At 49.6% G+C, this 12343-nt stretch overlaps 1 protein-coding gene across 3 annotated transcripts in view; it reads left to right on the top strand.

The window, feature by feature from the left end:
• Positions 1–9748, top strand: part of LOC104356864 (alpha-2-macroglobulin-like) — a 40427-nt gene extending 30679 nt beyond the window's left edge. For all 3 annotated transcript variants that reach the window (XM_042795189.1, XM_042795187.1, XM_042795186.1), the window contains exons 27-36: positions 54–128; positions 2407–2572; positions 3571–3794; positions 4359–4577; positions 4889–5016; positions 5385–5475; positions 6204–6272; positions 6656–6758; positions 7015–7056; positions 9297–9748. In XM_042795189.1, the coding sequence (XP_042651123.1) occupies positions 54–128; positions 2407–2572; positions 3571–3794; positions 4359–4577; positions 4889–5016; positions 5385–5475; positions 6204–6272; positions 6656–6758; positions 7015–7056; positions 9297–9322 (1143 nt within the window). In that variant the 3' untranslated portion in view covers positions 9323–9748. The remainder of the gene's footprint in view (positions 1–53; positions 129–2406; positions 2573–3570; positions 3795–4358; positions 4578–4888; positions 5017–5384; positions 5476–6203; positions 6273–6655; positions 6759–7014; positions 7057–9296) is intronic.
• Positions 9749–12343: the final 2595 nt, after the last annotated feature.

Below are 12343 nucleotides of genomic sequence, written 5' to 3'. Positions count from 1 at the left end.
AGAAACCAGTGGTTCTGTGTGGGATCAACATCTACTTTTGTGGTTCTCTGCAGGGTGGAGTGAATGACGAGATCACGCTGACGGCTTACACTATTATTGCATTGCTGGAGATTTCTCTGCCTGTAACCGTATGTGTCTTCACCCCAACCTAAGTCACAGGTGGTACCAACCTGCCCTACTAGTGCCCCCCTAGATTATCAGATCCCTTTACCTTTTTAAAGAGGAAATCCTGCCTGAATATTCCTTCCATTCGAGCCTAGACTGGAATAACACTTTTCCTCCATTTTTCCTCCCATGTCCAATGCTCTTTCCCATATACACATTTCACTTAATCTTTTTCTGAGTGCTTTTGTGGAGAATCATGCTTTTGCTTCTTTAAAAGAGTACAGGTTGGAATAACAGTGATTTAAATAATATTTAAATCTCTGAAATGAACCAGATAGATAGGTTTTCTACACCCACAAAAATCTCCTTTTGTTTGTTGGAGTTATACACCCCTGTTGAGCCACCTGTACAGGCCTATTGTGTTGACACAAATGCACAGGTCTGTAAAAAAAGGTGATATGCTCAGGGATTCATTCTCATTTTCTCTGCCTCTTCTATATTGCTGTATGGGAAATCCCCATCTTTAATGCTTGGAGAATAAGATATACCTATAAGTAATATGGCATACATATAGACAATGCCATAAATGGTAGTCTGTGAAAAGCCTGAGGCCTATTTAAAAGCAATATGGGTTTGGTCATTCTGATCCCTGAGTCTGTGATCCCCTCACTGTGAGACAAGCCTCTGGTGCAGGCGAAATTGGGGTGTGAATTGCAGCAGCAGGACTGCTGAGCCAGGATCGTTGCTGGACTGCTGCAATCCCTCTGCTCCAAATGGAGTATGGGCTATTTTGTGCTAAAAGATTTTTCTGTACAGTAAGAAGCAGCAGAAGGAATTATTTTGTCAGTGGAGTGACATGGATGACATTAACATCACCAGAAGAGTATTCTTTCTTTGGTTATGTTTAGAAGGCAAAATCTCAGGTAGAGCTGTATTGGATAACGAGGATGGTTTTCATCTCCCTGTCTGAGCCTAAAAGTGCCACTGAATGTGAAGGGTTTTGTCAGAATCTGATTGGGATATGGGTGCACTTCAAGTTAAGCTGCATGAACTCCTGAGCATAGCACAGCCTTTAGGTATTTAATGCTATCAGCAAACATACACAGCATTTCTGTAAGTAAAACAAGCCATATTAGGCCCTTCATAAAAAACTTATTAATTATGTCCTGAGCATGTGTATCTACTGCCACATCCTATCATCAGACTGAACTCCTCCCCAATACCTACCTTAAAAACAGTAGTAAGCATTGGAGACCTTAGCCGAGTCACAGAACCAGGCAATTTTATTTTTATTCTTTGCTTTCTCAAAAACAGATTCATTATTTCTCAAAAAGTGACCACAAAATATTTCATCTACCAGTAGACACCCACTGAAGGCAAAGTACAAAGACACTGAAAAATAAGTCTTTTCCTTCTAGACCATGGGTTAATCTGTAATTGTGCTGCTAGGTTTCAGACCATGACATGCCCCACCTGCAATGTTATTCAATTTTATATCACTTTTTCCATCATAAATGAGGAAAAGTCATGTGTCTTGATGAAAGGATGTGGAGTTACAGTGTCTGCTAATTAACAGTATGTAAAGCACCTACATTTTGATTTGATGTAGTGATTGCACTCTTAAACCATGCTTGAGATTCTGGCTTCAAAAAGACATGCATTGTTGATGTTTATATGTCACAAAAAATATTCCAGAAAATAGAAAAAAAATATATATACTTTCTTGTGCAGAGAGAGAATTCACCTAAAAACTAGAAGCAAAGTTATCAAGTTCCAGCAAAATGGAGTTTTTTCGGGAGGCCCTGGAAAAGGAGAAGTGAACAATAGAAAGGAAAGGATTGGGAAGAGGGTGAAAGCACAGACCAGTCTCAGGGTGATAGCTAGAGGAGGAAAGCAAGTACCCAGTACAACTACAGAGAGGAAGAATATCAGAGAAATCCCATTACCCTGAGACACAATCAGGCCAGTAATGTTCCTCAAGGCAGAAGGATCGGAGCCCTGCTTCACAGTCTTTAAACCTTTAAATCAAACTGGGAAAAAACATTACAAGATGTATTAAAGAAAAGGAGAAATAAGATAAGAAACAGCTTTTGGCGGCCATATTTGTTCCAGGGGGTAATGGACATGAAGGAGAGAGGTACATGATGATAGAATACGTGTCAGAGGGGAGTGGGGACATCAAGGGTCCATAGGTACAATCCAATTCCTGTTGTTCCACAATGGACCTCAGTGTGAGCTATGATTGTTTCAGCCCACTCGCATTTTTCCCCAGCCTTCTAATCACTAGTTATCTCTCCCCAGCACGCAGTGGTGCGTAACGCTCTGTTCTGCCTGGAAACAGCAGCGGATGAGAAAGAAAACCACGTGTACACCAAGGCACTGATGGCATATGCCTTCGCCCTGGCAGGGAAGGAGGAGAAGCGGAAGGCATTACTTGGCTCACTTGAAAAGGAAGCCGTGAAAAAGGGTGAGTGTTCCAGGTGGAACATCTCTTTCTGCCAATCCACTGGCCTTACCTCTTGATAAAATGGCTTTTGCTGGTGGGGCAGTGGCTGCAGGAAATGGCTTCTGTGGGTGAGGAGAGGTGGAGGGAGAGGAAAGACTTGTGCAAAGGGGTTGAGGTTTTGAGAACTCCCTCCCAGTGCCCAGCCCTCCTACTCTGCCCCAAAGGAGTTCATCACGAAGCACCAGGCACCATCCCCATCGGTGCTGAACTAAAGGCTAGCTCTGCCAGTGTCTCTCCTCAGTCCGCTCCTCTTGCCACACCAGGCACTGCTTACCAAAGGCTTAGCAGTGTTTATTGCACTGGAAGGAAGCACTCCTTCCTTCCAGAGCACGTGCCCAACATAGAACAAATCTGACTTTGCGCAGCGCCGGGGACAGTAAATCAGAGAAGAGCTGGATGTGCCGAGAGAGAAAACAAACATACAGGTCATTGCAGAGGCCATAGCATAAGCTCTGAGTCTTTCGGGAGATCGTGTAATGACTCGGAAGCGTTCTGGTAAAGTCAGGCCAGACAGTGGGTTTGCCCAAGCGTTGGGTCGCAGGGTGGTGAAGGAAGTATCCCCAGCACCTCTCCCTCCTCCACCTGCGGGCAAATGTCAAGCCTTGGTCACATTCTTCGGGTTGTTTTGCCTCTGTGAGGTTGTCGCTGCCTGATGTCGGCACCTCTACTCAACAAGGCAAGGAATGCCAGCCTGGCGCTCAGGCCCATAAATGTCTGTGTGAAGCTGGAGACCAGGACAAAGTGGTGTCCCGGCCTGAGGACTGAGCCTCAGCAGTCTCAGGCTAGCTGTAAGCCTGCAGCAAGCGTAAACCTAACCCTTGCCACCTCCTCCTGCATGACAGATGCATCCTGGAGGCTCTGTCCTCCCAACTAGTCCAGCAGCAGATCAACAACTGCCCCGCAATAACCACTACTAATTGCTTGTTGTCTTGCCCCCATGCTCCCTGCCTCCCGTGAAGATGGGTCTGTTCACTGGCAGCGGCCTGGGAAACAGCCAGAGGTTGATCTCCCGTACTATCGCTACCGAGCTCCCTCCGCTGAAGTGGAGATGACAGCCTACGTGCTCCTTGCTCACCTCACCACACAGCCGGCACCTTCCCAGGAGGAGCTGTCATTTGCATCTCTTATTGCAAAGTGGATCAGTGGTCAGCAGAATCCCAGTGGAGGCTTCTCCTCCACCCAGGTGAGCTGCTTCCCTCCCGCGACCTCACACATCAGTGTCAGAAGACAGGCAGTGTCAGAAGACAGTACAGGGAGCACAGGAAGGTTTGTTTGCCAGGGCAGGGACTGTAGCCCTGCAGCACATCCCTGGTTGCCAAGTTCCCAAGGGGCTAGAGACAAGTGCGTCAGGCAGTGCCTCTGGGAATATCTGATACTTTGATTACTGACCTGCTTTTCTTGACACAGTGGGGCAGAACAGAAGGAACACAAGGGACGCAGGTCTGTGCCATTGGAGAGGGCTCCCACTGCAATTGGTTTGCGCATATGAAGTTGCTGCTTCACCCTGTGGCTGCACAGAGCTCCACGCCAAGGAGCTCAGGGAACAGGCGACTGCTGTGCAGAGGACACAGGGAGGGAATGGAAGCGTGCCAAAGCTGCTCTTTCCCTCGGTCCTTTCTACTTAAAACCGGAGAAAGTGAAGAACGGAGGGGAGGGAGCCTGCCAACAGCAAAGGGCAGGCTGTGGGAGGACAGGCTGTGGAGAGGCTAACTGCATCCCCCCGGGTGCTGTGGCCCATCTCTTCCAGGACACGGTGGTGGCTCTCCAAGCCCTGTCCCTGTACGGAGCTGTCACCTATGCCAAGAGCGGAGCAGCTTCCAAAGTGACCCTGCGATCTGGAGGGGACTTCCAGCAAGACTTCCAAGTAGATCCCACAAACCGGCTGTTGCTCCAGCGCGTGCCCCTGCCCCAGGTGCCAGGGGAATACAGCACGGAGGTGTCTGGTGAAGGATGCGTCTACCTGCAGGTGAGGGGCTTGGGAGCAGAGGGCATCCTGAGAGGGGAGCCCCCTGCCAGGCAGAAGCCAGGAAGACGGCAGATAGGACAGGAGAGAGCAGAGGACTGGGAGGCAAGGCTCTGGGAGAGGGAGGAGGAGAAGAAGAGTAGAGATGTGGGGGTGCGGGGGGAAGAGTGGCTGGGAAGGAGGGAAGGATCCACAGTGTGGAGGAGCTGTGGGAATGGGAAAAGTGGGGAGGCTGGGCGGGGAGAGGATCGTCTCTCTCACGTGTTGAGCACGCACACACAGATGCTCACACAGAGCTGCTGGCTCTCCCCTAGACAAGCCTGAGGTACAACGTGCAGCCCACACAGGAGGACGCACCCTTCAAGCTTCATGTGTACACAATCCCAGAGACGTGTGCGGACCTCAAGGCTCACAAGGTCTTTGACATAGGCATAAATGTTAGGTGAGTCTGCGTTTGGGTCTGAGCCTTCCTGACGAGCCGTGGGAGCTGCCCGAGGGCTGGCTGTCCGGGGCGAGTCAGTCTGGAAGCCCTGGAGGAGCAGTGCAGCCCCTGGAAAAGCGGGCAGGAAGCAGCGGGGCTGGGTGGAGAGGCTGTGGAGGAAAGACATGTCCTGCGGCGGTGAAGCCCTGTGGATGGCCCTGGGCTGGGCTAGTGAGAGGCCGCATGGCTGACTAGGAGACCCTGGCATAGCTGGAGAAGAAGGTGCTGGTCTGACAGGACTTGGTGGGGTGCCAAGCGCTCCAGAAAAGGTGGAAGAGCCCCCAGCTTCGGCTTGAGGTGCACTGAATCTTTGTTGCTTGGTTCCTTAGTTACACTGGGGAGCGCAATGGCTCCAACATGGTGATTGTTGATGTGAAGATGCTGTCAGGATTCATCCCCGTGAAGTCCTCCGTGAGGAAGGTAGGAGCCTGTTTGTCAAACAAGCAACATCCAGCTTCTTATCTTCACGGCAGCTTCCAAGTGTCTGTAGCAAACTAGAGGGCTTCAGGGGTCCAATCAGCTTGATCTTACCGTTGTCGCCTGCACATCTACCATGTACAGCGTTCTCTTTTCACACCTGCATGAGGGGCAGCACAGGGGCAGATAATGTGGCGCATCTAGGAAAAATAGACTAAGTCATTTTTAGTTTGGGCTGGCAACGGGCACCATTCACTGTGTCCTGACAGTCCCGGAAAAGCATTGTCTGTGCATAGGACATTCAAAAGTAGCGCTGCTGTTTCCCTTTTCTCTCGGCTGATCTGACAGCACTTTACAGCAACGTCACTGGTGTTGGGTCACTCTTTGAGATGCTGAGCAGGTGCCTGGCCTGGAAAACAAGGGCGATCATAAGATACCGCAGAATTAACGAGCCAGAAGGAACGTATGTTCATTGAATCGTTCCATCGCTGTGCTTGAACCAGTGCTCAGTTCCTGCCGGCGCCAGGCCGTACTTCACCAGCCACGCGGCAGAAGGGGAGGCCTGGGCACCATCACACCTAGCCGCACACCGAGGAGTCAGTTCCGTGCTGCTAACTTGCTGCCCTCGGTACTCCAGAGTTTCAGCCACAGTACATCCCATCCGCGGGGCTGCGCAAGGGGCACAGGGAGACCACCCCCAACACAGTAACATCTTGGTCTTCTTTCTTCAGCTGGAAGGCCACCCTGTCATTGAGCGCACAGAGTTGAGTACCAACCATGTCCTAGTGTACCTGGAAAAGGTGAGTACCCGTCTGGGGGAAGGACAGGTCAGAAGCGGGGGCAGCTGGCCACAGAGGGCAAAAGATCTGTGACTCAAAATTACCGTGGCCCTGACGAGAACGGCACTGACTCTCAAACTGACTTTTGACGGCCTTTCAAATGTACTTCTCTCCCGGCCCTCAGCAGGCTTTCCCTCCGCCCCACGCACAGCTCAGGCCCCGACCTCCCTGCCAGCCAGAGCCTCCCCCCGTGTGGGGAAAGGTCCCGGGGCTCCCCCTCGCCTCCCAGCCGGGCCTGCAGCCCCCACACCCCCCAGGGCCCCGGCCCGGCTGGCAGGGGAGAGAGATGGAGCCCGGGGGGAGCGCGGAGACGCCCCTCAGCCTCCGCTGCTTCCCTTCCCCAGCTCCGCAGCGAGACCCTCAGCTTCTCCTTCGCGGTGGAGCGGGACATCCCCGTGCGGGGCCTGAAGCCTGCCCAGGTGAAGGTCTACGACTACTACGAGACAGGTGAGCGCGGGGCCGGGGCAGCCCGCGGCAGCGAGGGCGGGCAGCGGGGCCTGGGCAGGGGCACGGCAGCGGCCAGGCCCCGCGGCCGCCCCCGGCCCCGCGCCCCCCGCCGCCCCCGCGGGGATCTCGGGGGGGAACCGCGCGTGGCGGCGGCGGCGGCGGCGGCATGCTGCGTGGCCTGGGAGGAGCGCCGCTCCTCTGCCGTGGGTGCGGAGACGCTCACAGCCTGCTCTCTCCCTTCCCTTCTGTTTCGCAGATGAATTCGCCACGCAGGAGTACAGTGCTCCCTGCACCACAGGTAGGATGCCGAGAGCCCTTCCCTTCTCCGCAGTCGTCTACGCCTTCTTTACTGTATTTCTGCCTTCCGGCCAGCGCTTGTCTCTGTCTGCTTGATGGGTGATTTGGGTGAGGTTGGCCCAGCTCACGAGCACAGATTTTGTATACAACACTGAGAGCATGGAAGGCACCGTGGTTTTGTCTCGTTCAAAATCCACCGTCCCTGAATTCTCAAAGTGATTTCCATAGTCAGGTTCTCCTGGCTTGAACGGAGGTTGTGTCCCTCTTGTTTTGTTGCTGCTTCTTGGGCTTTTTCTTTGAGCTCAGTTTTCTTAAATCATTCTCGTTGTCTCGGGTTTGAGGTGTGCTTCCTGCGAGCTCCAGATGGTGTAGTTGTGGGATCGTGTTGAGGGGATGTGGCTCTTTCAAAGCACCCGACAACACTCCTCCCCAAAAGTGCTCTGTCGGGAGCAGTAGAGTAAATGAAGACCACCAGGATATAACCCGTAAAGCAGCATGTCATGGTCCGACCTGCCATGGTTTCATGTCGTGCTCCAGCACCTCCTGCCCAAGCCTGGCATACCTCTGCACTAAAGCTGTCACGCAGCGCTGCTCTTTGCCCCTTGCTTCCTGCTCGGCACCCGGAGCCACGCCTGCAGCAGGGAGGCCTCATTGCAGAGGAATCGCTCCCAGCCCTTACTATTGAAGAGGTGTTTGGCTCTTACGGGAATTTGGGCTTGCCTCTCTTGTAGGGTGGTAGAAAACTGCCCTGTTAGTAGACCCCCACCTGTACACACAGCGGCATCACTAGTCTGGGGAAGAGGGATCGTAGGTGTCCAGCACGGCGCTGTAGCCTGCTTAGCAGCTCCATGCGGCAGAGCCCACAGTGGTGCTGGCACATTGCAGCATGCCCTTAAGCAGTAGCATTCTCCTGGGATCTCAAGAGACGGCCAGTTTGCCTTTAGTTGCTACTGCCTGGAGCAACTGCTGCTTCCTGCTCAGCTACCTTGCTGCCCAGGCCGCAGGGGGATCTCTCAGGAGGCAGGTATTCCTCACGACCCTAGGCAGCCAGCCCTTAGTCTTGGTTTGAAGTGAGAGCTGGCAGGACAGAGAAGCTATGATCTCTGTGGGGTTCTCAGCAGGGCAAGGCCACATGGGTTTGGCTTTGGAGCACAGGTAATATAGGAGCTTCTGTGGACGGCCTTGACCAGGTAAACTTCTCCTGTCCTATATGGAATCTTCCAATATGAAGACTGGCAGGTCTGGCTTCCCACCAGTCGCGCAGTTTCAGGTGATTGGAATATGGAGGCTTCTGAAAGCACTGAGACCTTGGGAACTTTTTTTTCACAGGGCTTGGCTGTGGCATCTGAGAGCTGAGAAAAAGTGATTTGCACTTGAGAAAGGCAAAAGCTTTGTACCTTGCTGGTGGTAAATGGTGAAATTTATCTCACTCTGTTCTTATCTGGTGTCTTCGAAGACAGTCTGAACTTCACTTTTACTCAGTACTGCTTGCTAACCTGAGCTGTGTCCATAGGTACAGTGTTCTGCTGCTTCTGGGCCTATATCTTTCCTTAAAGGAAAAAAGGTGCATAAGTCCTAAGATAGACACTGAGTGGACAGTAAAGCATTTCCAAAGGGTATATTGGTGTGTTCCGGTTATCCACTCTGAGACTAGTAGGGAAGCTTTAGATTTTAGGCTACTCTTCCCCATCTCCCTTAAAAGGCAGAGTTTTTATCTTCCTTTGCAAGGATGATGGAAAATTGCTACTTAAGAGGTCCATCCACTGATCTACATGTCCAAAGTTGGCCTACACTGACTAAAAGGCAGATCTCAGTTACAAAGCAGAACTTCCCTGCCCTGAATAATACTGGTGCAGCAGATTCCTTCTACTCTCTGCAGAGAAATAAATACATTTTAAGAGCATGTGTCATTGCTGCAGTGAACATCCTTGTGCCTGTTTGCACTGTGCTCCTGTGTCCATCCCAGTTGTGACAAATCCCACTCTGCTTATCTCTCCCAGTGGGTCAGAAAGAGTCTCAGCCCTCTCTCAACCTCACATAGCTTTGAAGTTGATTTGGGTGTTGAGTGCTATGGATGACCCTCAACCCTGGTAAAACAGCAACTCGCTGTCCTGTACTCTGCTTCACACACAACCTGGTTTCCCAAACCCACATCTTGCTCTCTCTGTCTCTCAGCCTGAGAGAGGAAACTGGCATATGTCTCTAACTCCTGTACCTTCCCATATTCTCCCATCCTTGCAGAGGAAGTAGACCAGGGCAATGCATGAAGAATACTGCCAGCTGCTGAAACCTGCCTGCCTGCCTACCACTACCACCATCTATGGAGTAACAGATGAATAGTGCCTGCAAGCAATGGGAAATGAACTTTTACAAATAAATTAACTGTAGTCACCAATGACTTTTGAACAGTTTATTCCCAATTTTCTGTGTTTTCCTGCTCAGCCTCCAGTCACAGCTTTAATCTCCCTGGCTTCTTAGGCTGAAGAGCATCCCATCCAGCCATGCCTGTGTGCAGGGCAATAAGGCTGACAAGTGAGAAAAAAAAAAAAAAGAGACAGAATGATTTAAGCTGGGCTCAGCCTTTCTAATGGTGCCCTCTCAGTGTTATGTACTCCAAACTTGTCATCTGAGATCCTGTCTAATCAATGGAAAAGGGCAGGTGCTTCTTGAGAACAGTTTCTCACCCCGTGCTTAGAAACCATTAGAATTGGTCTCTCCAGATGCCTATCCATGCCTCCCACTGGTAGGCAGCCTAGATGATCAGCTAACTTTACATGAAATTCAACCCCTGTGATGTGCCGCACAGATACTCCTTCCACAATTGTTTGTTTGTGTAAGAGTGGGAGGAGAAACACAGTCTGCTGCCTTCTAAGATTAGAGTGTACATAGAGGTGCAGGAGGGATCTGTGCAAGCATTATGCCTTCAGCTGCTAATGTATAATGGCCTGTTCTCCAGTTGAAGCTTGGGACTTCTTGTGGAAACTTCCATATCTTGTGCCTGCTGCTTCTGGGAGATTCCCAAGGAGAAGCTAATGGCATTTTCCAGTAACCTACCTACCTAAGTCTAGTTTAAATGGCACGCTTATTTAAATCATAGAGTTGCTTTGGTGAAACTGGCCATAGTTCTCTTAGATATCTCCAGGAGTTCTCCCCCTTTTCTTAGTTTTGTCCCATTAATTTCTGGCTTTAACTTTTGAATGGCGGAAAGATCTTATGTGACTGTTTATTCTCATGAAATGCTTATTGTTAAGTACCATGGCTTACTGTGTATCCAAAGTATGCTCAGCTAGTTGTTCCATCTGATTTTTTTTTTCAGTGTGTCTATCCAATCAGTATTATTGAGAACAAATAAAGTTCCTAATCTGTTTTGCTAGTTATTAATATTGTGTCACTTTGTCTCCTGTGGTGTTTGGTGTTTACTCACTCAAGACCTTTTTGGAACCTGATATTCAGAGAAATCTATGAAATGAACTGGCTTCAGTGAAAGCTGAGCAAAATTTCTAATCAAGCATGAATACTAATTGCATTTTGATTTAGAAATAGTAAAACCATCTAATTCCTACCACGAGCCAATTACTTTTCCAAGTTCTCAAAGCAACATAGTTTTTGGTTGCTAACTTAAGCTGTTTTGATTTTAGACCATTGTGATTTGCCTTTGAAGCATGCCATGCATGCTCCATGGGGATAGCAATTCAGTGTTCAGGCATTCCTGTACTTCCTTAAGGTAGCCTTGCTAAAGTTTCCTACACGTATGCCATGGAGGACCTTCAAATATGAGTCTTTGACAATTTCACAGCCTAGTCAAGCAGAGAGATGTTAAGCTGCTTTACAGATATGGGCTACCCAGGGACACCCAAATGACAAGTCATGTGGCTGCCAATGGGCAACAGTTAGGTGTTGTCTAATTTAAAGCCAGGTGGCAGGAAAACATTGTGTTAACTCTTTCCATGGTAGCAAGCCATTATCCAAATCTTGTGAATGGAACACACCCCAGTGATTTTACAGACTTTTTAAATTAACTTTGTTTCATTTGGGGCAGAAAAGATTCAACACCATAACCATGTAGAGTACTCACCAGAAAGTAAATGAAAATGAAGGAGCTGTTGCCATCCATTTGTAGCCTTCTGTAAAGGAGAGTCTGGTTTTGCAGCCCTGTGTGTGTATGCTCAAGTTTGCAGACCTGGGACTTTTGCTTGCCCTAACAGTCTCAGCTGGGACTGTGCCTCTCCAGTACAGTCAGTCTCTCGTGATCCCATAGCAAGGGCACAGTTATAAAAGGGGCCAGAGCAAACTGCTTTCCTTACACAGCAAGGAATTCCAGCTCATGAAGGGGAAAGATGACAACACAAAGACGTCCACAATCCACGTGGACTATGACAACACAAAGAGTTTCAGTGTCACTGAAACAAGTTCTTTGCTGCACCGGTGACTTACATTTTTGACGACCTGGGTCCATGTATGTGGAAGTTCTGTGAGGGACACCTATAGGTGTTAGCTTAAGCTTACACTGGCAGGATCAAAGGCACCTCTGCACACAGAACCATGTAAGTAAAATACACAGGGTGCCATACAACCTACTGAACTAAGGCTGATTGCCTCTGCATCCCTGGGAGAGATCAAGACTAGAGAGAACATGATCATTTGGAAAAGTGACATGCAACAAGTTTAACCCAAACTACCAGATGGTAACCAAGGGCCTCCCCTCTGAATTCTGCTGAAGCGCTGTAAGCCTAGTTGTGAGCGAGAAAAAAACTTGCATTAAAATTACTCAAAAAACCCAAAAGAGATCTACCTGTGTCCACTGAGGGGAAGAGGATAAATTTCTCATGAAAAACACGAGGGATTTGGCTCGTAAGGTCATTCTTGGTTGAAATTCTAAAGACATAGTTAAGTTCCCGGTCCCTCTCTGATTTCAATTCTACTGTTTAGAAACAAGCAGACAATGTCTTCACTGCTAGAATGGGAAAGTCCACAGGTCTTCCCTTCTCTTCTATCTGGCCTGCTGTGAAAGATCAGATTGGACAGGTTCACACTGTCCTTCCACCTCACAGCCATGATTTCACAGTGGGTCAGGCAGGATTTCCTCTCCTCGTAGGGAAGTGGCAAATATGGAAATGAATGTCCCCACTGCCAAAAGCTGTCTGTCTTCTGGTATTCCTGAGGAGTTGCCAAACACCACCTTGCTGTGGATGGCTTTGGATTTAAATCTCAGGCCATTACACAGTCCAAGCTATGGATGGGAGAAGAGACAAGACACAGTAACAAAAAATAAGAGCAGAGGCATCTGA

This window comes from Tyto alba, unplaced genomic scaffold (assembly GCF_018691265.1).
Source record: "Tyto alba isolate M040663 unplaced genomic scaffold, T.alba_DEE_v4.0 Super-Scaffold_21, whole genome shotgun sequence".
Classification (NCBI taxonomy): Eukaryota; Metazoa; Chordata; class Aves; order Strigiformes; family Tytonidae; genus Tyto; species Tyto alba.
This window is presented reverse-complemented; position numbering and strand designations above follow the sequence as displayed.